Below are 26,613 nucleotides of genomic sequence, written 5' to 3'. Positions count from 1 at the left end.
CAACCAGAATAGACTGGCAATGTCCCGTTGGGCTGAAAACTGTAATTATATGATATTATATTATATTAACCCAAATCATGATCTTTTCTTAAAGCTAACAAACCTGTGACAGTTTCACAATGTAAACCACATGTTACCATGACGCTGAAGGTCAACAAACTGACATTTGCATGTCAGAAAACACTGAAGTATTAAATGTACAGTTTGTAATTTCTGCTGCTATTATCTTTCTGTCCGTATTAACCAGTTGCTGGTAGGAAATGCACATTTAACCTCGAATATCTTACTGTTTACTCTGGCTTTGACCTTTGTTAGAAACATGTGGGATAATGGAAGTATATATAACTAATGTCTATTCTTTGTAGACATTTTAATTTACCTTGAAGGGTAAAAAAAAAAACTCCAGTGAGAGTTTGTATTTTTGGAACAGGCTTTTGGAGTAATAGGCTTTTGTTTTTGGGATAACAGGCTTTCAGTCCAGTGGGACATTTTCAGACTATTTTGGGGTTTCATAGTAATGGGCAGTAGGACCAGTGGGCAGGCAGTCCCTCCCCCAGCGTGTCATCTCACCAGCTCCCCCCTGCGAGGACGTCAGCACGTTTCTAGAAGATGAATTCTGCTGTCTGGTGTGATCAGGCCTCATGTATGAAATGTCTCCTTTTCCTTTTGCACTTTTGACGAGTGAATCAGATTTGGGTTCAGTTACACCATGTCAGCGCATTTTTTTTTTTTAATTTTCACTATAATTTTTTACAATATTGAACTGCTGTGTATATTTTTGTACTTTATTGTATTTTGTCATTTTTTGTTATTAATTTATTCTCTGTTATTTATATGAAAGATGTAGAGAATGTTTCTTAACGTCAAATTATTTAAGGATATTTTTGTCATGTTTAAGTTATTTGATCACTGAGAAATCTCGAAAAAAAAGTTTGTGAGCGTTCGTTCCCTTTTCCCTGCTTTTTTTTTTTTTTTTTTGACGAGAGAAACCTTGTAATATACGTTTGGAAAATGATTTACCGTAATTTAAGAATGTAGACGTAGCCTCTCTGAGAGGAACAAACCCTTTGTTGATAATTGTCGGCTCCTTCTTCCCCTCCGTGTGTATGAAGACTCAGATCTCACCAAACACTCATTCTGTAAATAAGCCGAGTTTACTGACAAGCTTATTTAAAAAACCAAGGGGATTCCTACTCTTAGCTTTGACCTCGTACGGTTGTTTGCATGTTCAGCATTCGTCTTTTCTTTGCATGTCGTCGTTGGAATTGTTCTCCTGTTCCCTTTTTCTCTCCACACTTATTTATGTATTTATGTTCTTTTATGTGCTTTTGTTTTTATTTGCCTTCTGGTTTTTATTTTTTTAATTTGATTTCTTTCGCCGTCCTCTTGCCCTCTCCCCTCTTTTTGATTACTGTGTACACACAGTAACCGTGCAATGCATCCTCCTTACTCATTCTCTCAAAGAGGGACCTCTCTGGCGATCGGGTTGCTCACCAGCTGGGTGGGTGTTGGGTTATCAGAGAGAAAAATTAAAGCAATACCTTTCATTGTTCGCTTTCCTCTTTTTCTACTGGGGGAATCCAGAGCACACAGAACGGACTCGGAGCACGGAGCGCTACGACTGAGCAGGATAACCACTGGCAATGTATTCCCTTGTGATGTTACTGTGAACAACTTCAGTGCTAAAGGAAATAAATCTGTTGACTTTGGAGCGGTGTGCACATTATTCAAATGTTTATTCACAAAGATATGTACATATTTGACATGTTCAGAGTGGATCGCCTGCATGCAGCTGCAGAGGATTTACATTACAAATGTCGTCTCGTCCCCTTAACGTTCAGCTGCTGCAGCAGCGTCTCTACAGACAGGCAGAGTCCCTTTTCTTCCAGTGTCCCCCACTAGACCTTACTTTGTGGAAAATATGTACGGTAGTTGATAGCGAGAGCCAGATTTGTTTTTTATTTCACCATGAATTACACTCATGATGTTTCTCAATTTGTATCAGCATAAAAAATTCACTGTTTAAAAAAAACAAGCGTGAACAGTAAAGTTCCAGTTAGCTTTGTGTGAACCCTACATCTCTCATCTCACAAAACATACATCCAAACACCAACGTGGCCGTCACCTCAGCACATTTCACCCAGTGATGTCTTAAAGGGATAGTTCACCCAAAAATGAAATCATTATCTACTCACCCTCACGCTGATTGAAGGTTGGGTTTAGTTTTTTCAGTTCACAAAACACTGCTGGAGTTTCACAGGAAAACAGAGTTACAGAATCTCCCAAACAATGGAAGTGAATGGTGACCAGTTAAAAAAAAAGACAAAGGAAAAAAAAAAAAAAACAGCACATAAAATGCCTCCATACTGTTCGTCTGGTGTAATCTAAGTTTCCTTTTTATGATCATGAATCATAATTTTACCGTACACTTCTGTGGTGTGTGAGTTTTGGGTAAATACTTAATTACTCCACACTGATTAATCAGGAGGGAGAAGCGTGTGTGTGAAGTGCTGACCGATATGAAAACTTTTTTGATCATGAATCCTGATGTTACTGTACAGCTCTGTGGTTTACACACTGCAGACTAAAATATCTGTCTCAGTAACAGAGACGCTCGTCTCCTCCACAAAACGTGTGTCACTGTGCTGCATTAATGCAAACTGTGATGAAGTGTCTGACAGTTTACATCAGTGAGGATGTTTTGGAGGAGATGAAGAGGAGAGACAGAGTCACACTGATATCATTATGTAGACTGATCTGAAAAAATGTGAGGATTTTTCTCCTCAGAGGATAATATTTTATTAAAGTGATAAACTCTTACTAACAATAATGATCCTAAATAAATAAGTAGATACATATAAATAGCGACCTTTCCTAAAAATACTGCTGGTGGAATTTTTAATCTGAAGCCTGCAGTGAATCATAGAAGCTTCTACTGAATTGAAGCTTTTAGTGCATTTTGGCCTTTAGTGTTAATAATTTATGACTTCACAGATTAAGTCAAAGCATTTAATTTGAATTCTGCAAAACACTAAAATGTGAAATTATCAGTTATCTGATTTGTATTGGCCATAAGAAGCAGGTAGTTATCGGTTAATGGTATCGGCTGAAAAAATCCATACTGTGTAACTCAGAACAAGAATACTTTAAGGAACATGAAAGGCTGGAAGAATTGTAATTTGACAAACTGTTGAATACTTCATCATCTCATGGCAGCAGCGTGCAGTTTGGAGAGTTTAAACCTTAAAAATCTGAGATAAAATCGTTTGGTAAATCCAATTCTGAGTGGAGAGACGGAGCATCTGCCTGTTGATTTTATGTTCTGATCTGTTATGATATCGGTGTGCAATTCTACAGATTATCAGCTGATCTTTACAGTCATATACAAAAAACAATTTAACAACAGCTTTAGTAAGGCTTATGTTTAAATATTTTTTTAAGCAAATGGCATGAGGTAATTCTTAAATACTTGTTTCTAGAGCAGTCACTGACACGAGAAAACAAAAAAACATTGATCATCTATCAGCAACGATTAATAAAAACTGATAATTAATAACTAATGAAATATTCCAGTTGTTTAATTTGTCTGTTCTCAAAGTGATCAAAAATGCAACCAGTGTTTGATTTCACTGATTAATGATTTCATTGATTATCAAAAACAGGCTGCAGAAATGTTCACTTGTGTCGAGATTAATAAATAAAATGAATAACTTGAATAACAGACGTCTGTTTTATCTCCTACTCTAATGTAAAAAAAACACAGTATATGGCTACTTTTCCCAAACACACACGTGGCCCACGTACCAGTGAGGCTGAACACAGTCCAGACAGTCGAGGCTTCTGACTGTTTCTACTCCCGACATGCAGCATGGAGGCTGTAAAGTCTGTGGATTAATGTGGCCTCCAGAACCCTCAGGAGAACCGGTGCATCCTGGTCCTGGGTCCACTCCGGGCAGAGCAGCTCCTGACTGACGGCGCCCAGCAGCAGGCGATGGAAGTCCTCACGCTCCAGGAGCCGGTCCATGTTCTGCAGGAAGAACCCTTCACAGAACCTGCAGAGTTCAGCTGCTCCGTGATGCTGTGAAGGAAAAACACACCATGAATTCTTCTCCAACTGACAAACGGATAACGGATAAACAGTAGTATAAATCTGGAATGAATACAGCTTTGATTAATTTTAGCTAACAAAAAGTCAGATTAAGAATAAGAAACAAAAACAACCTTGAGTTTAGCATAATTATATATTGTATTTTTTACATTACTAAGGTGATTTAAAAGGGTTTTAGAGGCTTTTCCACCACCAAACCAACCAATTATAAGATGAATTATAAAAAAAAAGAAAAGGCAATGATTCAGGACTGATAGTGTTTCCTCTTGTGTTTAACTTTTGTCATGATTACAGTCTTTATATTGTTAATAATACTGTTGTAATATGTGTTATCTACCTAACTAGACGGCAGAACTACCTGAAACATTTCCATGGTAATAGTGAACTCCGCCAATCAGAGATGTTGATGATACACTTTAGGATTGTGGGTAGTGTAGTACTTTTCCATCACATCCCAAATAAAACATTTTTCTTAAAAGAAGGCTGATATGTTACGGACTTGTGTCTTCTACAGGAGCATAAACCACAGCTGACAGTCTCACAGCTCGTGGTCAGTCTAACTATCACTGTTGAGCTCTGTAACACTAAGTCCAGTGCAGAGAAACTCTCGCTGTTCATCAGGTGTTATTGTACCTTGGCGGTCAGGTAGGTTTCAACAGCAGAGTCCAGAGTCAGACTTTGTGAGAGCTTCACCTCACAGCTCCTCTGCAGACCTCTGAGCTGGAAGAACGTGGCCACCGGCAGCAGCTACAAAAACAGACACAACACAGTTAAAGCCCTTTATATTTAATTTGCCCTTAGAAATTATTATTACACATGTTACCAGGACATTTGTACTAGAAAGCAAATGCTGAACTCATATCCTGGTCAGGAGGTTATGATCAGAGTTTCAGACTGAATCAGTTGTAAAAGCATCACTCCTTCACTGATTCTTTTCCTTTATGACTTATACAGATTCTAAACTGATGGAAGACATTATATTTGCAAAGTTGCTAAGTTGTACATCCATAAATTCACAGAATAAAACCATATCATGCCGCTCTGAATCTGTTCAGTCTTAAAATGACCTGCAGCATTTCAATTCATTCTTGAGGAAAACAGCAGTTTATTTCTGAGTCTGAAGTGTAAAAATTAAAGCAAATACGAGCTATAACTGCAGAACAGGTGAGAGTTTTACCTTCATGGCTTCAGAGTGAGACACAGTCAGTCCTTCTGTTCCTCCACAGTACAGAGACTTCATCATCATCTGTGGACAAACACACAGACCTCAGATCAGACTGTCTCATTAATACCAGAGGACTGCAGGTAAACGTGTCCTACCTGGAATGTGCTGTAGGTCATGTGACTGATGTGGATGATGTCGTCTGTGGACTCGCAGAGCATCTGTCGAAACCTGGCGAGAAGAAACACATCATGACATCAGACTTTTATTTTGAAAAATGAGAAGACTGGTGAAACATTTTCATTTTGTCTTTATCTCCTTTATTTTTTTCTCCAGTTTTTTCAGTTTCTTCATATGAACATAGTTTATAAATAGATTTCTTTTTTTTTTTTTTTTTTTTAAGGTTATTTTTTTGGCATTTTTGCCTTTATTGACAGTGACAGCTGAAGGTATGACAGGAAAGGGGGGTGAAGAGACAGGGGATGACACGCAGCAAATGAGCCACAGGCGGGATTCGAACCGGCAGCCGCTGCAGAGGACTAACAGCCTCAATACATGGTGCGCACACCCTACCGACTGAGCTATAGGGGCGCCCCTATAAATAGATTTCTAAATGTATTTATTTGTAATGTTACAAAAATATAAAGTGGAATGAGGTGACGTATCCTTACTGTGATATTTACAGGCACTTTATACCTTTATGTATTTGTCCAAAGGAAACAGACGTGCACAAAACCCAGACAATACAAGACAAAATAAGCTACAATAAATATTATTATCATTATTAAATACTTAATATTTTAAGTGTAAAGAGTAGTAATGAAATACGATATAAAATTGTAAAAGATGAATCAAATAAAGCCACATGCACGTCTGTAAATCCAGATGTATTGATTATTTTTAATCCTTTAATCCAATTTTTATTTATTTTAGCATTTTGCCTTTTTACCTTTGTGTGCATTTTCCTATGTTCGTTGGATTCATTGCTTTTTTTTTTTCATTTTTACATCATTATTTTTCCTTATAAACACACTGTGCTGCTGTGTAGGAAAAGTGATGCCTAAATAAAGTTTAAGGAGTTAAAAAAACAGGTAGGAAGTATTTTGATTGATGCTGAATTCACATGGATTCAGGCAGATTGTAGATGGCAGACAGACATCATCTTCTGGATGACACGGGAATGGATAAAAATATTAAATAAAATTATTTTGTGTCTGTTATTTTATGTAATTATTCTTGTAATACATGTAGGTATAAAATGCAGCTTTCTCTCAATATTCTATTGAAATTCCCTCAAAAATGGAAAATCATTGACTAATTTTCAACATGGATAATGGAAAGAAAACTGCTGTGACCTTTGTTTGTATTCATCTGAATAGGAAACAAGGGATCTGTGAGGGAGCTAAATTAAAATATTTTAAGTCTGGAGGGCATTAAACACTCAGAAAGTCAGAGAAGAGAGATTGGACCGTTCAGAAGCCGACATCAGCAGCACCCGGTGAGCGAAGAACGGACGGCCGTCCACCATGAACGTCACGTCTGACATCTCCTGGTTGTTCAGGAAGTGAATATCTGAGGACAGACACAAACATGTCATCCTTCAAGTGTTCCTCGTCGACAGGCGGTCACGTGACAGTGGTGATGACTTACTGAGCTGTGTGGACAGAGTGACGTCCAGCGACGGGATGGGAGGGACAGGAGAGCAGCTGTAGCAGTGAGAGAACACAGACGCCAAACGCTTGGTGATCACATAGTCCTGCAGAGAGAAAACAACATGAAATCGTTTAGCAGCTAAGCAAGAACAAAAACTGGAAGCAGCTCTGTTTGACGTGACTTCCAAAACTAAAGATTTTTTAGATGCACATTATACATGTGCAGGTTGAGCAGGTATACAAACTGAAAATGAGACCTCGTGGTATTGGGATTTGTTAGTGTCTTCACATACACGTCGCTGCTGATAAGGTAACAACTCTGACACACCCATCAAACCAAACCAGAGTTAACCTATCACAAAGCATGTTGCACACCAGGTTTATAAAACTCAGATTAAACTGTAAAACCAGGCAGTGATAATCAAATATGAATCAAGATTCTGTTACTGCATTGGCTATTTCTCAGATTTCAGAAACACATTTTAGTGACTGTTGAGCTGTAATTTGAGAAAGTCATTTTTTTCCTGCTTCAAAACAGACCAAGCACCGCCCCAGCTTGAATGTGTCACTCTGTGCATTACATCACGTATTTCTTTGCTCTGATTGGTTGTAGGTCTATGCAATTAGCAGATGCATTTCCCCTTCGATATCAACAGTGAACTGAAAGATCTCAGACTAATTCACACTGGCAACTCCAAAGCTGATTTCCCAGAACATATGTTGACTACTTTCACACTAAAATGAGTCTTTTGCAGCACGACACTGTTGATCTCCAACAACTATTCTGTTTGTTTTCAACAGTTACTAAGTATAGATCAGATGGGACTTCTAGTTGTGCAGAGTAACTAAAAAAAATCTTGTATACAAACAAAGTTCTAGTCTGACAGTTGCAGAGTAGAAGAGACAGGAAGCTCATGTTTCATATTTTCAGGAGGACTGATGAAACAGCAGCTCAGTGTAAAGAGACAGAAACGTTCAGCTGCACCTTGCTGGTCTCCAACATGCTGAACATGAGCGGGACGCCTGTGGAGAGGAGCTCGGGGCTGTAGTCCTCCGTCCTGATGGAGGGGAACTCCGCGAGCAGGGAGACGATGACTTTGTCTCTGCACAGCTGCTGGGCTCTGTGGAGAGACTGCAGCCAGATGTGGAGCCTCCAGGGAACACCTGGACACAGCAGGAAGGAGGAACAGAGCACAGACTCAGACTGAAGCAGAAACAAGTTGTGGTGTTAAACAACCTGGTGTTTTTTTTTTCCCCTCCACATTAAAGAACGGTGATCAGTGAACAATACAGCTGCTCTCAGGCTCACAGCAGCAGCAGCTCTCAGGAAACACCAGGCTGTGAGCAGCTGATTGTTATTTTGCATTTCAGAATTGAAATGTCACAACTTGCACACTGTGTTCCTCTGTGACTTCTCCTAAGAGCAATTTCCCCTCTGAATCAACATAACAATTTTTAAAATCACACAAGAAAATAGTAGTTTTTACTGTTTGTAGCCACTTGATGTCACAGCAGGTTGGTGTTTTCTTTTACCTTCAGAATCACCAGCCTCTCTGGTGTCACAGTTTTCATTTACGGTGAAGACAAAGAATGATTCCTGCACACAAAATTCAGCTCTACTGTCTCTACACCTATTTTCAAGCCCACATGGTGCCCATAAGAACATTTCATATCAACAAAGGAACAAATAAGTCAAGCTCACCCAACTCTCTGAGCTCCATGGTGACGTCCAGGTATCCGTGCTCAGCGCTGTAATACGCCGCCTGCTGCAGGGCTTTCATCCTGGCCTTACACAGTCTGGGAACAGGGCTGGAGGAGTCAGGAGCTGGAGGTTTTACATCCTGCTCCTCCTCCTCTTCCTCCTCTACTCCTTCAGCCAGGATCTCCTCCAGAGACAGGATGTCCTCCTTCCTGTGTTGAGGCTGCAGCAGCAGCCTCCTCAGGACGTTCCTGTAGAAGAGAGGACAGGTGATGCTGAGTTAGTTATTTTGTTTGATTGTATCACATGTTATTCAGGCCGAACAATTAATCAAAATTTTATCAAAAATGCAAAATGTGTGTCAAACTAGCATTTTGAATAAATATCATGCAGCAGAAACGTCCAGGCCTACACATCATATTTTTACAGAAGAAAACATATTTTTATTTGGTACAGATCTTTGTACAAATCACACCATAATGATATGTTTTAAATGAAAATGAGAATAATGATGTAAAAAATAACATTCCCTCTAAACCTCTAATTATATCACAAGTGGAACATCAGTCAAATTAATTGCAATTAGATATTTTTTTCAAAATTAATCAGCCTTACATGTTAAGACTGAATAAGGGGAATTGAGATCCTGGTATTTCCTGTGAAGTTTTTTGCCATTTCCTGGGAGTATATTCCTGGGAGGTAATCATTTTAAAACAAAGGAATAAAAGGCAATTTAAAAAAGTGGAAGAGTCAACCTCAAAATAAGGCTGAGAAGGCTGAAGCTGACATTGTGATGATGTAAGGAGTCACCATCTGTCTGCACCTCGTACAACACAATCTTGATTTGTTAAAGGAAAATCACAAACAGTGAATTAGATTTGGATTTTTTGTCTTATCTGTTTTATTGCCTCATTGATTTTATTCCTCTCTTAATTTCATTGATGCTTTTTTATTCAAACCACATTGTAATGTTGCTTTTTTAGACATAAACTCTCTTATTTTATTGCTTTAAAAGGCTGAATAAATGTCTCACCTGTGTCCGTGTGCTGCAGCGTAGCTGAAACAGTTCATGTCCTCATACAGTGGTGACATCAGTGAGTTCCCATGATGCACTCTGAGCAGAGGGTCTGCTCCATGAGTGAGCAGCAGACTCACCATCTCATAGTAACCTGGGAGGATGAAACATTTGGTTGAAAATAAAATAAAATAAATAAAATATCAGTTTTAGCTTCAAAAAAACAACATCAGGAGTAAAAAAGCAGCATGTTATTCAGTGAGAATGTGTCAAGTTTGTTTAAAGTCTGTGACTTTATTTTTAAGGCCTAACACACTGAGACTTTCAGTAACAGATACCTGCAGCGGCAGCGAGCTGCAGCGGCGTCTCAGCTGAGCTCTCCTGACCGTCCAGCAGGGCTCCACCCTCCACATCTGCTCCGGCCTCCAACAGCAGCTGTCAGGACGACAAGACAGCACAGTTAGAGACGTTCACTGCTGACCTGCTTCAGTCAAGCTCAGAACTTAAATCTAGTCCAGTGTTTGTACCTGAAAACAAACTGATCTGTTTCACTTTCAGTTCATTAACTGCATTAAGACACATGACAACAAACATGAAAATGAGAAACAGGTAGAAAACTGGACTGCAGATGTTACTCTGATCTTAAAAATCTGTTGAATGTATTTGTTACAATTGCTGCTTTTCTTCCAAAGCCTCCAGTGAAATGTGCTCTGATGCTCTATAAAGGATCAAATCACTGAAGTGTATCCTGCTGCTGGTCTGATTTCAGTTTTCAGTTCTCACCTGAGCCACAGACAGGTGACTGTGCAGCACAGCGAACGTCAGAGCCACCCAGCGCCGACTGCCGGGGTGAACAGAGGGGTGTCGGGCAGAGCAGCCTGGGACCTGAAAACACGCACACACACACACATGCACGCACGCACACACACACACACACACACACACACACACAGAGTCATGTCAGTCACAGAGACACTGACCAGCTGGGATGTAGAGAGGGTTATAGATGATTCAGCAGCTGTGTTCTTACCTGCAGGTCCAGGTGAGCTCCGGCCTCAATGAGCATCTGAACCAGAGCTTCATCTCCTGCTGCAGCGGCGTACATCAGCGGAGTCATCCCCTGCAACACACACACACACACACACACACACACACACGGACTGAATCCTTTCATTCATGTATATCACTCATCTGTTCTTATATATAAAAAAAAGTGTTTCTTGGTGTTGGATAGTGAACAGTTTGATTCTGCCTGACCAATCACAGACTTTGTTCTTGAAGGCTGTTCCAAACACAACACAACAGCAGCACCACTTCGCTATGAATCACATTATTTTCAGTGGGTTTAACCACACCACAAAGTTTTTCGCTGCATTAAGCAAAGTGCATGCACAGAGTTTACACCTAGTTGAACTAGTCATATCTTGGAAACACATGTCCAACCAAGTAGGCATTATGGTCGGGCGATATGTCAAAATTTTCCCATCTGTCCTGTTTTCCCATCCTCTCAAGTTTTAGCTGGGAGATGTGTGTGAGCAGCAAGTTCACTACTTAAAACAGCAACACAGGAGAGAAACTACACTTCAAACCACAGACATTTGCTAAATACAGTCACAGACACTTTAGAAGAGTCTTTCTCTCTGCTCTCCTGCACACACATGAGCTGAGTATCACAACACTCACTTGTATGTTACGTACGTTCACTATGTCCATTGAACAAATAAATTCACAAAGTGTCCAGAAATGAAACAACTGACTCAATGATTCCTCAGAAAAAACACACTTCATTCAAACTCAACAGAAAAGCACGTAAAATTCACCAGAATCATCTTTGTTAGTCTGTCCACTGTCACAACAATCACAAACTCTGGTTTGGATTAAATAAATCCTTAATTCACCGTGTTAGACAGTTAAAGAGTCTGACTCTGCAGGCTGTTTTCCTCTCACTCCTCACGCAGCTCAGAGCACTCTGCTCTGGCTGAGTGGGTGTGTCCTGTTTCGCCAGATGAGGGTGTGACGTGAAGCAGCGACTGTCACTCTGCACACCATTACATTGGCATAATAAAATGACAAATATCACCTCCAAAAAACAACCAGTGACAGATTCAGCTCATCACCAAATGAGGATATAGTCGTCCGATTGCCCAACCGCTGTTTGCATACCAGGTGTGTTTTAACAGGTAGCCTGTAGGAAGGCACCGTGAACCTTTTCTGAGACACAGAGGGATAATACAGAAACAACATGAACAATCCTGCAGCCCTACACCACAAACTGTGAGTCACATGTGCACTGAAACCAGCAGTGAGAGCAGCTCAAATCAAATCAGGACTGAAAGGGCCTTAAGAGTGAAACACTGGAGTGCAGTGCAGATTTTTGACAGTTTTAGCTGCACTTAAACATAATGAAGTAATTATTTAGAAATAATGAGACTTTAGGAGTGAAAAGATGGTTGTATCTGCTGTTGATGAGAACAAATATTGCAGTTCAGTATAATGGAAAACGAGGCCTAATCCAGTGTTTCCCAACCCTGGTCCTCAAGGCACACTGCCCTGCATGTTTTAGATGTTTCCCTGCTCCAACACACCTGATTCAAATGATCAGGTTGTTGTCAGGCTTCTGCAGAGGCTTGATGACGAGCTGATCATTTGAATCAGGTGTGTTGGAGCAGGGAAACATCTAAAACATGCAGGGCAGTGTGCCTTGAGAACCAGGGTTGGGAAACACTGGCCTAATCGATACTGTTACTAATCAAACTTGATTTAACTCCCTCACCTGGTCGTCCACGGTGTTCACCCCCTCAGCTCCCAGCAGCTGAGTGGCCTGATGGACCAGATCTGCTCGACCACATGAGAGCATCCTGAAGCCCAAATCCAGCTGGAACTTCACCGACGCTGCTTCAGCATCCAAACATTTAAAGGACTGGAAGCAGCACTCAGACCTGCAGGGAGACAGATGGAGAAATATGGAACCATGTCTACATCATTCGTCCTCCACCGTTTCTGCAGAAAGTTTCAATCCAAACTGGAAACCATATTATGGCCCCAAGTGTTGACTGGCTCCTCACTTTAGCTGTCTGGGCTCGCAGTCCAATCCGGGGAGGAGCTGCCTCGCCGTCTGTCTGACATCATCACTGTCCACCAATAGGCTGCGGCGGTGCTCAGCGTGCACCACGGCGACTCTGATCCACTCCATGAGAGGAGGGAGGAGCAGGAACGGCCTGGAGGAAGGAGGAGATGCTGACAGTTCAGACCTGAGTCCGTTTTTATTTTTTTATGTTTGGCCTAATTTTTAATTTTCAGTTTTTATTAATTTGCTTGGTTTTAAAACAGCTTATGGTCTTCAAAAGTCATGGACTTCAACTAAGAAATGTGCTTAACCAGATTACAGGCTCATAATGAAGATTTATTGATGTTAAAATGTTCCTTTCTTAATAAATTAATACAGAACAGCTGAATGTGCTTGTCAGTTTAACTCGCCTCTCTTTGTTGAGCGTCATGGTCGGAGGCTCTAGGTTTGGATTTTCCAGTGATTCCATCTGTGGGCTGGACAGGAAGTAGTAGAGTGTTCGGAGGGCGTCCGGGGCCCAGGATACTGATAGCTGATTGGCTGAGCGAGCGGGGCTGACGGAGGGGCTCGAGCTGCGCAGACGCTGCATGTGGTGCATCGCTCGAGACACGAGATCACCTGCAGGGAGAAAAGAACCATAATCAATACAAAAAGTTCTGATGACTTAACTACTGAGAGCCTTGCCAGTAATAAACCTACAAATGGAAAGTTTGTCCTGGGGGGGGGGGGAGGTGGGTCATTAAAATCATTAAAGTCAATCATTAAAAAAGGGAATTGTCCTCTGTGGAGCTGATATGAACTAAGGCTGCAAACAGCAATAATAATCTTAATGTAACTGTGAGGGGGAATGTGAAAGCTTAAAAAAACAGTATCACTTGAATCTACAGTGAGACACAGAACATGTTATGTTAAAGTGCTCCGTGGTCACATGACTCTGTCATCAGACGGTCCATAAACCTCATGAACAGTGGAGGCACTCAGTTCTTTTATTTTCATTCAGATAATGAGCTACGGTGGCCTGCAGGGTGTGAAGGTGTCCTTGTTTTCTGGATACAAACCACAGGTTGTTATGTAACCGACGGGGAGCTGCAGCGTCTAACGAGCCGTCCCAGGAGCCCGACGGCAGTCACAGCTTAAACAAACACACACAACACACAGGAGCAGTCACACACACACACACACACACACACACACACACACACACACACACACACACACACTTACTGAGCTCCGCGATGCTGCCCACACAGGTGGCGAGGAGAGCCTGTTCGAGTGTTCGCAGCTCCAGCTGGATGTAGGCGTCCTCCCTGCTCTCCACTGAATCCTCAGGAACCTTCGTGTACGGGCTGACATGAGCCGGCAGAGACAGCTCACCTGCACACACGCACACGCACACACACACACAGACAGACAGACATAATGTTCCAGTTGTACAGATACCCTTCAATGTTTGAAGCCGTGCTGCTTCAGCTCAGTGGACGGTGATGTTGGTCAGGAAGTCAGTGACGCTCCTGATGCCCAGAGGACGACCTGATGCCCTGACTTTGGTTTCATTACTCCTCTCTGACAATAAACTGAATCTGAATCTTTGAGCTGTGGACAAAACGAGACATTTGAGGACATCTCTTCAGGGTTTGAGAAACACTTATCAACATTTTCTGACATTTCATGGACAAAACAACTAATTGATTAATCATAAAAATGACTGACAGCTTAAGTGTGTAGACTGATATGCAGGTCGGCACGTCTCTGCAGCACCGCGATAATTTTACAAACAAAAATCAGGTGTTTAATCAAATATTGCAATTTTGGTAAAATTTCTTTGTAAATTGTTCAGCCCCAATTCAAACCGAGATCCAGGTTCATTGCTAAATAAATAACAGGTGTGTGTGTGTGTGTGTGTGTGTGTGTGTGTGTGTGTGTGTGTGTGTGAGAGTGTGTTTGAGAGAGAGGTTCTTCTGTGTTCTAAAAGTCAGCAGTCAGTAGTAAAAAAGCAAGATCTGAAGTTCAATGGAAGTAAACAGAAATGCTTTCTTAAAATGCATTGAGAAATGTTCTGTAAGCTGTTTTCATCTGCTGTAAGACTGATAACTGTGAAACTTCTATTTATATGGAATATTAAGAAAACAGCCCCTCACATGTGTGTACTGAAAATTATACAAATCCATACATTCTTATTGCTTATTTTAGGGTATTTTCACTAATTTGTTTGAACAAAACAGTACTCTTATGTGCCAAAAGACAAAATATAGTAGATAATAAACAGACTTTTCAGCCAAATAGTTTAATTGGTTTTGAAAATGTGTGCTCAGTCAGGCCCTGAGGACACTTCCAAAGGAATTTCAAAATGGGTTAAGCCATATTTTGACAAATGTGTGTGTTTCTGAGACATGCTGAGCATGTGGAGGGACAATGAAGATGATTTATATGATGTCTTGTTGTGTTTTGGTACCTCTTCCCCTGTAAAACCACAAGAATCCACTGAAACTATAGTATACACTTAATCCAAGTGTTTCCAGGTTATAAGAGGAGACAAAATCTTCTCCTGGTATTCCACATGATAAATCACAGAGTGTGTGACGTGAAGCACTGCCTGAAAACCACAGGGCCAGATGAACACACACACACACACACACACACACACACACACACACACACACACACACACGGGATCTCCGTCCATTGTGTCCACGTAAATCGGGTATTTGCTGACTCTGATCTTCTAACACAATGAAAACAGCTTCAGTGAGGACAAACTGGAAAACACTGACGCCTCCTGCAGCACAAACACACCCAGCAGCTGTCAGTCCACCTCGACCACTACACCACAGTAATCATGTGGGAAGAAACACCATCATCATCTTCATCATCTGGTTGTCGGCTTCACACGGTTTCAGGTGAAGGAACCACAGTGACAGTCTTCACATCCGTGGTCTGTTTTCTTTGTCAGCTCATAGTTACGTTATCGACTTATCTCAGATCTGTCCATTGTGTTTCCACATGTGTTTGTGTGCACAAGGATGTCACCACCAACAACATATATTAGTAAATGGACATGGATTACAGCTCCTAGAAGTGAAGCCAAAGCACGCTGGTCGCCCCCTTGTGGCTGGCTGCAGTAAGAAAGTCATAAATCCTGCTTCCTCAGTGTTAATGGGCCAAAATTCACATCAAATAAATGTTTCCCCACGATGGTTTCTAAGAACTAATTTATTGACGTAATCGGCACGCTCCGAGTTCTTCTAATGTGATCGTTGCTGTTTCCTCACCGTCCCAGACCTAGAAAGCCGTCACACCTGTCTCGTGTTTTGTACAGTATGTTTACAGTAGCTGTTACATTTCTTTCACGTGTAGTCGGCTGTAAAGTAACCTTGCTGTGAAGATTTTCACTTTGAGCTAATTCACTCATTGACACTAATATTATGACCTGCTCCTGATGGGGTTAATGAGGAGGAGCTGAGTAAAATTAATGTACATCAGCGAGCCATAAAGTTTTTGAGATTCAGCTCCTTTTATCTGAACATATATTTGAACAAACTTAGTGGGATGATTTTATTCAGACACCTGATGATTGTACTGACAGTCAACGATTGTTAGCTAACATTTTACAGGTTATATTCATATGATATGAGAGAAAAACAAACTGATGCAACTCTGAAATGGCATTTTATGATTGAGTCAACAAGGATTTACAAAACTATGCAAAATGGATGTTGATTCCAGCTGCCAAAGATGTTTGTCCCCCTAAATGAGCGCTCACCCTGTAACGTTTGTGAAGAAGCAACCCGTCTATTTGAAGATATCAAAATGTTTTTTTTTGCATGATTGACAGCTGAACTCTGCTCAAGATGACGTCCTCAAACGTCTTGTTCAGCCTTCAAGTCAAAGATCAAGTGTACTGTCAGAGAGGAGGAAAGAAACCAGAAAACATTCACATTTATGAAGCTGAAACCAGGAAATGTTCAATAAATGTTAATAATAATTTTCAAGAAACCTATTATTCAATAATCAAAACAGTTGCAAATTAATTTAATAATCAATTATTTGATTCATTGTTGCAGTTCTACACGACAGGCCTATAATCACATTAATTCAGTCATCAGCTGAACTGGCAGAATAAAAAGTACAAAATACAGCCAAAACTATGCAGACAACCGTTTTCTTCCAACTCTTTTGGTTTTCCAGTTTGCTGACTCGACTGGTCTGCAGCGCTCTGACCTCGGCTCCATCCAACACCTCTGGGATGAGGTGGAGGTAAACAGTGTTTAACACAAGTCTGATTGAACAGATTCATCACTCTGACCCTGAAAACACACCTCAGCTTTATAAAAGTCAAGTTTTGTCTGACAGAAAAAAAGAAGTGTGTGTGTGTGTGTGTGTGTGTGTGTGTGTGTGTGTGTGTCTGATAATTGGAGCTGATTAACCTGCTGTGTTTACAGACAGACTGAACAAGCTTCTATTCATGAGGACACAACAGGAGACCAGTCTGCAGAGGACAAAGAACAAATCACTGTTTTCTAATCCCTACCTGTGTAGTCCTGACCCCCCAGCACACACACACACGCACACACACTTCAGCAGCTCCTGTGTTTAACACTGGCCTGCTCACATCCAGAATCAGGAGTGATTAAGTCATTTCCTTCAACTCTCTCCTCGTGTGTACGTGTGGCTGAATAAAAACAGAACAACCCCCGAGTCTGCAACCGCATCCTCATAGAAACTGTGTGTGTGTGTGTGTGTGTGTGTGTGTGTGTGTGTGTGTGTGTGTGTGTGTGTGTGTGTCCCAAATGAAAACAGAAGCACAGTCACAGTGCTTGAAAACAACAGCTCTTTTCTGAGGCGTGGTATAAATGCTGCAAGTGTTTGGTTCAAACAACAGAACCACAGAGAGCCAAGGTGTGTGTGTGTGTGTGTGTGTGTGTGTGTGTGTGTGTGTGTGTGTGTGTGTGTGTGTGTGTGTGTGTGTGTGTGTGTGTGCGTGCGCGCGTGCATGTGTGTGCGTGTGTGTGCGTGCGTGCGTGTGTGTGTGGCCATTTAGGCAAAGTCTAAGAAGTCAGACTGTGAAACAGCCCACAGGTCTGTATCAGAGATCGTCTAAAGCCATCTTCAGTATGAACTGCAGAAAGACCCTGATCCCAGACATCCGACTCACCATCTCTGATTTGTTAATCGATTCAAACAGGTTACGGAGGAGTGAGTTCAGACTTCAGACTCATTCAGACTCCACACCCCACCTACAGTCAGGTTTCAGCCTGCCCCTCCTGAGTGCAGATATGGATACAGATAGTTTAGCTGGTTGAACAGATACAGATAACAGTTTATATTGGGGACTTTCCTAGCGACTGAGCACAAATTTTAAATTAGTCAACTAGTCTACAGTGAGAAAACACTTTTACCAAGCAGGTAATATTGAGCACAACCTTTTAATTGATAATGTTAAAAACTGTCTGAATAAATGCTGCATGTACTGAGACACATTTGAAGCAGTTAATCACATTATTCTACAACAGCCAAATAAAATTTTAAATGCAGCAGAAATCTGTGGCACTTTGTTCCATTCAAAATGAGTTTATGAGTTTCAGAAACCCCCCAAAAGATACAAATTGGAGTAAATTCATTCAACTGAAAGTGAATAATGATTTAAATTTTCATATTTTCAGTTAAAACCATTTACTTTTTGACAAATCAGGTTCACAGCTCAAACCAAAGTTTTGAGTAGTTACTAAAACTCAAAGATTCAAGTTTATCTAAAGAAGAACAGTAAATTATCTCAACTAAAGATTACAGGTCGGGAAAACTTTTTAAAGTTTATTTCGAGAGTCAAAAAATTTGAGTTGGGCTCAAAAATCTGTTGCAGCATGTTGTTCTGAAATTTTGAATCCTCTCAAAAAAAATATTTCTGTGTGAAGCGATTCTTACATTCACCACACATACAATTATGAAGCCTATACACCAAATAAAAAAAAAAAGTTTTAATATTTTGTCAACTAAAACGTGTGCCATAGCCTCCGTCTGTGGCTCCGCACCTTTGCCTCTAAAGTTGACAGCAGCTTGTCTCCTTCAGTCTCCATAAACCAAAAACAGTAATCAGAGAAAAGAGAATTTAAAAGTTTGGGATTTTGACAGAAGTTAAATACCTGAAACTCTCAACAAAGTCAGTTAGAACTGAAGAATCCTCTTGGATGAGAAGCAAAACATTTTCAAGAACCCAAACATGTCCAGTTTCGATAAACCTTCACAACCTTCTCTATTATATTTAACATACATTTTTAAAACCGTGTGAAATATTACTTTTCAATATCACAAACTATATAATGTTCATTATTATGTGCAATATTTTTTCTATTATGTTTAATGTCATGTTTTAATACACTGTGCCATGTTACTTTCACTTTTCATGATCATCATACACAGTTATGTTCAACATCATGCACCATCTTTAGATTATCTGCTGCAATAAAACTTTTTTATTACCTCTCAATACTTCCAATGTAATTGCCAATACTACTTTTGTACTTAATTTATTTTACTTCTATTATTATTCTATTAGACACCGTTTCTTTGCATTTACTCCTCATACACTTGATATTTTATATTTATATCTCATTTATTTGATGCTCTATTGTTGTTATTCTTATGTTACTGGAATGTTGGAGCAACCTGGCACAAGAATTTCCATCAAGATTAATAAAGCTCCATCTTATCTTATCGCTGTTTTGTCACACATTTTTGCAGTTTTGGTGATTTGGATATTGCATGTTGATTAATCGTGCAGCTCTAGAGTCAACTTACAGAAGAAACGCTTAAACCAACATATTTCTGTGATAAACATGACTAAAGATTAAAGTTTCTTGCTCTTAGAAAACTGCTTTTGATTCTGCTTTAACTTACAGTGATGACAGATGTGTCACACTGACAACAGGTCAGGACAAAAGAACCAAACCCTCCACGTCACACAATCTGTGAAAATCATGATCAAAACAAACTACAGAAGCAGATTCAAACTCCTGCAGAAATCTGAACTCCTACAGACTGTTCAACAATTTCAGTCGTGCTGACGTAAATAACTTTTTCTAGGATTCACAGGCTCATGTCAAACATGCAGGCAGAATTGGCGGGACGACTTTGTTTTGGTAGTGTAATCTGGTTAAAACCCGCGGGCGGGCGGCGCTTCTGAAGCCAGAGTGGATGGAGGCTGTTGACACAAGAGTTGACACACATGAACACAGAGCGATGAGGTGCTGCTCACAACAGAGCAGAACCTGATTAAAACATCATTAGAACATCCAAACAGGCCTCCAGAGAGAGACTCTCCTGTCACAGAGACGCCCGATGTTTAATTAAAGAGGCGTGTAAAGTCATCAACCTCTAATTAATCATTCAGCGGTGATTGTTTCATCATCAGATCCTCGTGTTGCTTCTGTCCTTTAATCTCTGGCTGTATTAGAACAAGAGAACACTGAAGACCACGTCTTCTTTCTGTTTTATAGTTCTGCATAAAAACCATCTGGAGATAAAATTATACGAGGTTTGGTAGCACAGTGAGTGTTGAATTACTCCCTGATCTCTGTAATCCGACTCAGTGAGAGACATTGTCTCCAGCTGTTTCTCTTCATCCTTCAGTCTGAGGATCAACACAAAACTCAAACTAACCACCACAGACACTGTAGATGGGAACACTGGTTTTCTACAGCTCCTCTACATGACACAGTCAGCGTGTGCTGCATGTAACACACCAGTGTCTAACCTCATAATTCATTATTTTTAAAGCCTGTTAAACTCTTGTAGCCACTAATGAAGCAATTAACTTCAGCTTTGTCCTGACCAATCAGACCTGATAGATTTATCCATCCTGCCAGTGTTATTCACAGTTGACAAAGATGTTTTTCATCGGGATACAATCAGTGGGAACAGTCTGAAGTGAGCACAGTACCAGACCTGTCTAATGTGACTTTCAGAGGTCTGGAACCAGACGAGGGAGTCTGAATGGACTCCATGACAAACAATAACACACTCTAACATTTAAGAGTTCACAAAAACAAAAGCACATAAAATCCAAAAAGGACTGCACAGCAGGTTAACTCCTCAAACAGGACAGAGCCGGTCTCTTTAGAGATGCACAGGTACAGGGAGAATGACAGCCACAGGGTTATAAAAGCTCTCTCACTAAACCCCCCAAAATAATAATTGAATCTTGGAAATACGAAAGAAAAAATATGCAAAAATAATCGTCTGACGAGAAATCAATCTACGCTCAGCAGCAGCAGCAACAACAAAATCTAACAAACCAAAATCAAAAAAGGAAGACCAGAACTCAAAGGTGGTTTCCTTTGTGGCAGAGAAAAGCAACATGCAGCAACTATTTGCAGACTTAAAGGATGCATTAACTAAAGAAATCAAAGACCTCAGAGGTCACCTTAAATACTTTAAGATACGCACATTAAAGGGATAGTTCACCCAAAAATGATATGAGTCATTATCTACTCCCCCTAATATTATATTTATTTTATTAGACTACAAAACACTGGAACACAGGAAAACAGTGTCGCTGAATCTCCCAAACATTTTAAGAGAATGGTGACCAGTTTTCAAAGTAAAAAAAAAACATAAAATGCCTCCATACAGCTCATCCGGTGTAATCTAAGTCTCCTACAGTCCCAACATGCACACCGTCACACCACACACACACAGTTCAGACAGTGTGCACATGTGAACGTGGCTCCAAGCTAAAGATCTACAGTGAAGATTCAGGACAAAAACATGGTGGAAATGAGGTCTGTCAAGTCAGCTTGGCATGTTGGGGCTTCGGGAGATTTGGATTACACCAGACGAACAGTATGGAGGCACTTGTTTTTTTATGTTTCAAAACTGGTCACCGTTCACTTTTCACTGTGGACTGAAAAACTAAACTGGACCTTCAGTCAACAAGAAGGTGAGCAGAATTTTCATTTTTGGGTGAAATATCCCTTTAAGACAATTACGGACCAAACGGCAGACTTACACAAAAACGTGGAGAAAACAGTCCACGGTGTATAGACCAGCTAGCTTGATGACACCAAGTACACAAAAATAAAAAACAGGGAAATATGTGAAGACTGAGATTGTGGAGCTTTGGGATCAGATGAACTAAGTAAAGTAAACCTAAAGACAGCAATCTCCGTATTTATAACATCGAAGACAGAGCTGGTTAATTAATTAAGTAATCCATTAACTGAAATAAGAAAATCTGCAGTCTCTCTATTTGATATAATTGTAACTTGAATATCTTGGGGTTTTGAACTGTTGTTCAGATCAAACAATGTAAAGACTTTGGGTTAACTTGTTCTCAATATTTAATATTATATAGAGGAAAAGATGAGTTCTAGTCATTGGTTAGTCACAAAATGTTAAGACACATTAATCAACAGGAAGATCATTTGTTTCATGTAGTGTCCGTGTTAAATGTGACGGAACAGAAACAGATTAAATCTACTGACCTTATAAAAGCTGGAAAAATAAAAAGTCAATGACTGGAAACTGAATGATTTAATCTGATCTCTGCAGACATGACTTGGTGCAGTTACACAGAGTGTAAATCTGCTTACTGTAGTGATTTTAGGAAGATGATGACATTACCAGCTGGGTTTCTGGAGACTCTCAGCAGGATCTCTGCGAACGGAGTGGAAGCATTTCTCACATTTCACTGCTGGGATTCGTTTTATCATCAGATCAGGCAGAACCATTTGGTCCTCCAACAGCGTCTTTATTAAAACCTGAGCGAGGTAACAGAGTGTGTTGTGTTGTTGCAGTGGGGTGACAGACGGCCTCTCCTGACCGGACTGCAACCACAGCGGCTGTTTGTTTTAGCCGAGCAGACGGCACTCGGGGCCGTGAACCTGGTGCCCGGCAGCCCGAGCGGGAATCAGAGCTCCTTTGTGTCGTCGTCTGTGGGTCAGAGGCTAACAACACTCACTCATTTACTTTACACGCTTCTTCCTGTTCGCTCTCATGGGAGAGGAGGTCCGAAGCCCATATCCCAGCATGCACTGGGCAGGAGGCAGAGAACATGGTTTACCATGTTCACAGTGGGGGACTATTTGAACAGTCACTGATCACGTTTACATGCACACAATTGTTCCACTGTTATTCTGAAGTTGATACGGTTCACATGAACAAAATATTACACTTGGATATTCTGAATTAGCCTAATCTGAATTTTGCATTTTTCCAGTTAAAAGCGTGAAATGTGCAGATATTATTCAGGTTTTAGGAGCAGTCTTTGGACATGTATAAAACAAATTCAGAATCTGCTCTGTCTCAATCGAGGGTTTTACTGCAGCACATGGATTTCTTTTCTGTGCTGTAAACAAACCAACGAGACAACAGTCTGTGGTAGAAATACATGCACAGTAGAACAATCCACATTTCTGCTTGGAAGGGGAAACACCCACTTTTATGTTTGTTTTCATGTTTGACCCTAAAACATGAACAAATACATACAGGGAAGGACCACCATACAACATAACTTGGGGCTAATAAATTATGTGATATGGCATTTTAGGCTGTACCAGGAGCATTTTCACATCCATAAACAGCATCACACACTTTCTTTTAGCTGCTCTCTTCAGGAGAGTGAGTTCAAAAAGTCTTTGAGAGAAACTTGATGGACTCGATGTTTTGACCTTGGAGCAGCACCAAACCTTTGCAAACTTCCTGAAAATGCAAGTCAAAGTTTGTGGGTGTGGACAGTGGGATTGGACCGGTGTTTATCAGCCATGCAACAAACTGTCAACTTCTTCAGGGTCTCAAACACACACACACACACACACACACACACACACACACACACACACACACACACACTTTACCCTCTAAATACCCAGGAGAACATTTGACCACAGACGTTTATCAGAGGATCTTCCACTTCCGTATCCGTTATTACCCAAAATGCCTGTTTCCTTTCTGCGGGGGTTTTCCCATCACACTCTCCACGCTGTTGGTCGACTTCATAACCTGCAGTCAGTTATCTATTATTATTATCTGGATGAATCTCTGAGTAATTTAACTCTTACGCTCTGTGTTACCACCCAGCTTTAACACAAGGTTGTTCCTACAGTCAGTTCAGTCTGGAACCGTCTCACTGGTGCTCCGTGGAGCCTCAAGGGAGTCTGGGAAATTACTTAATTGTTTCTACATTGTTTGAATGGAAGATGATCAGATTTTGCTGTGCAGTGCAGCAGCGGAGAGCCAAAAAAGCCAAGTTTCATGTTTCAGATTTTTAGAGAGACTGATGAAAGAAACATCACAGAAGTCAGGGATCTGTTTTACTTCAGGCTGCATCATCTTCCTCATCAGAATCAGTTATTATCTGACAGGAGAACAGAGAGGACAGAAGTTTCTCCTGTGAATCCAGTCAGCCTGCAGCCGCAGTGAGATCAAGTCAAGAAAAACACACATGTATTCAAAGCACACGTGTTTTTTGGGCGATGGACCGTGGCTGTTTTCATTAGTGAACATGTGACATGTCACACAATGTCATTTCTCCCGCGTAAAATGTGTCTTTGCATCAAAAGGACGTACGTAAAAAAAAAAAAAGACATAAATACAAAATTGTAATCTGTAAGTTTAAAATGACACAACTGAAATCAAATAAAAAAATAATTAAAACTGCTGATTTAATAAAGCCAACAGGTGTCCAAACTGTGAAACTGGACATTTTTTTCACGTTCAAGTGTAAAATCCTGCCGTTCCCCAGCCTTGCAGAATTTAACAAAACAAGAGAAAAATAAAGGTCTGCAGCAAAACTTTCATTATCCTTTAATCGGACAATTGTCTAAGAATCGATTAATCTATGAAATGTCACCAAATTTAGAGAAATGCCTGTTACAATTTCCCAGAACCTGGACACAAAGTCTTCAAACTGTGTCTTCTGTGTGACAAACCAAATGATATTCAATATGAAATGATTAAATCCCAACATGCTCAAGAAATTGGAAAACGTGTTTGAGGTTTCTGTTTGATAAATGACTTCAAAATCCATTATCACAATTATCTGCCGTGTTAGTTTGACAAGCAGTTCATGTACTACAGGTGGGACCAAAATAAAATTTTGATTGATTTTAGCTACAACCTTTGGTTTATTAAAAATAATTGATTTGGAGGTAAAAGGAAAGGGCAGTCTGAAGAAAGGCTCGAGTCCAAAACGTTATGGTGGTACAGGAATACATGTTCATGGGAGCATTATCCATTATTTCTAATATACAATGGAAATTAGACAGATTTACACTGGGATTTTTTCTTTGTTTATACCAATAAGTAAATATCCAGTAATGTACATTGACTGATCCTTGAGAAGATGCACACTAATCTACACACTAAAACCACTTAAATATGCTTTTCATTCTGTCTCTTTGAGAATCATTCAACATTTCAGTGATTGTATGATGGATGATGTTTCCAGCTGAATTTAATGTTATTTAAACTCTTTCAAATGCAACCAAAGCAAAGCATTTGCACTTGAAATACAGTTATAACTCTTAAACTCTGTTATTATCAATATTTGTTTATTAACTGGCCCCTGGCGTCGCAAAAGTAAATAAAAAGTTGAGTGTCTCTGACTTTGTATTTATCACGTTTGGATGTGCATGTTTTGTGAAGTCTTTGTAAAAATAAATGCTGAACTCACCATTTGCATTCTTGCCACAGATCAGATGCTCGTAGCCCTGCAGGAGTCCCCACAGCTCCGCGTCGTTGTTGACGGCTCCCTCCAGCAGCTCCGCGGTCACCGGGCAGCAGGTGACCCCTTCGCCCCGCTCCTCCTGCTCATCCTCCGCGGTCAGCCTCGCCGCCTGCATCGCTCGTCCGACCACCTCCTCCATCAGACTCTCCATGCACGCTGCCAGGCACACCGCTGCGTACTCGTGCACACGCACGGACACGCGTGTCTCCACCATCCACCTGAAGAATCGGCCCACGGAGAGCGTCAACCCGCATCGCGCTGACTTGCTGCGCTGACGCGCGGTGTCTCCGGAGCTCATGCAATGCAGGGACACCGCCTTCACCGCGGAGGAGACAACCTGCTCGGCCAGACCCCAACTCAGCACGAGTCGCACCGCGCTCTGCACCTCCAGCCGCGTGCACCGCCGGTGGAGCTCACTGAGCCGCTGAGCCTCACGGGAGATCCGCACCAGAGCCCTCCGGAGCAGAGCGGACAGGCGGTGCACAGCCTCAGCGGTGAAAGACGCCTCGGACCCGGCCACGCGACGCACGACCTCCCGCAGCTCCTGCTCGGCCCAGGGGTAGTCCTCCAGCTCGGGCAGGCATGGACACCTGGACAGGAGGTCCGCAGCGTCCTCCGGCAGCGTGCTCACCGTGTCCCAGCTGCCGTTCCTGCTGTACAGAGAGCCTGCCTGCTGCCACCAGTTGCCCCGGGGAGGAGTGCTGGTGTGCGGCCCCGACCTGCCGGAGGACGACAGGCTGATGGACGGGCACGGGTCTCCGGCCACATACCCCGAATCCAGGGTCAGGTCCTCCAGGGTCTTCACCAAAACACTGCTGGACATGATGGAGAAGAACTTTTAACGCTTTACGCACAAACTACAGCAGGACAGACACGAAGTTTTCCATTAAAACCAACTTTCAGTCCAGTTTGAGGTTAAATCTGAAAAGTCAAACTGTCCAGAACAGAGACACGCACGACTCTGACCTGCTGAGACACAACTAACCAAAATATGAAGGAGGTGAAAAGTGTTTTACGCACGGGGACCAATCAGATTCAGAGTTCAGTAACAACACAGGTGAGTTTAATACTGCCCTGCAGCGCCTCCATGTGGCCACGAGACTGAATGAAATCAGACCTGCTGATAAATATCAATATAACTGTTTGTTCTTCAGGAGGGACTCTGGTAATGATTGTTAAAAATAAAACCACA

At 41.2% G+C, this 26,613-nt stretch overlaps 1 protein-coding gene across 1 annotated transcript; it reads right to left on the bottom strand.

Annotated features, from left to right (window-relative positions):
• Positions 1 to 1,717: 1,717 nt before the first annotated feature.
• On the bottom strand, positions 1,718 to 26,613 carry LOC146332447 (ankyrin repeat and BTB/POZ domain-containing protein 2-like). The gene is made up of 18 exons (XM_084715164.1): positions 25,368 to 26,613; positions 13,928 to 14,077; positions 13,114 to 13,321; positions 12,702 to 12,854; positions 12,410 to 12,575; positions 10,667 to 10,756; positions 10,420 to 10,521; positions 9,975 to 10,071; positions 9,655 to 9,790; positions 8,625 to 8,872; positions 7,908 to 8,086; positions 6,921 to 7,026; positions 6,740 to 6,842; positions 5,429 to 5,501; positions 5,286 to 5,354; positions 4,742 to 4,855; positions 3,805 to 4,078; positions 1,718 to 2,246 (listed from the first exon to the last, which is right to left on the bottom strand). The coding sequence occupies exons 1-17, from the start codon at positions 26,242 to 26,244 to the stop codon at positions 3,851 to 3,853; spliced, it is 3,099 nt and encodes a 1,032-aa protein (XP_084571290.1). The 5' UTR covers positions 26,245 to 26,613; the 3' UTR covers positions 1,718 to 2,246; positions 3,805 to 3,850.

This window comes from Lutjanus erythropterus, chromosome 1, assembly GCF_056507025.1.
Source record: "Lutjanus erythropterus isolate fLutEry1 chromosome 1, fLutEry1.hap2, whole genome shotgun sequence".
NCBI classification, from domain to species: domain Eukaryota; kingdom Metazoa; phylum Chordata; class Actinopteri; order Lutjaniformes; family Lutjanidae; genus Lutjanus; species Lutjanus erythropterus.
This window is presented reverse-complemented; position numbering and strand designations above follow the sequence as displayed.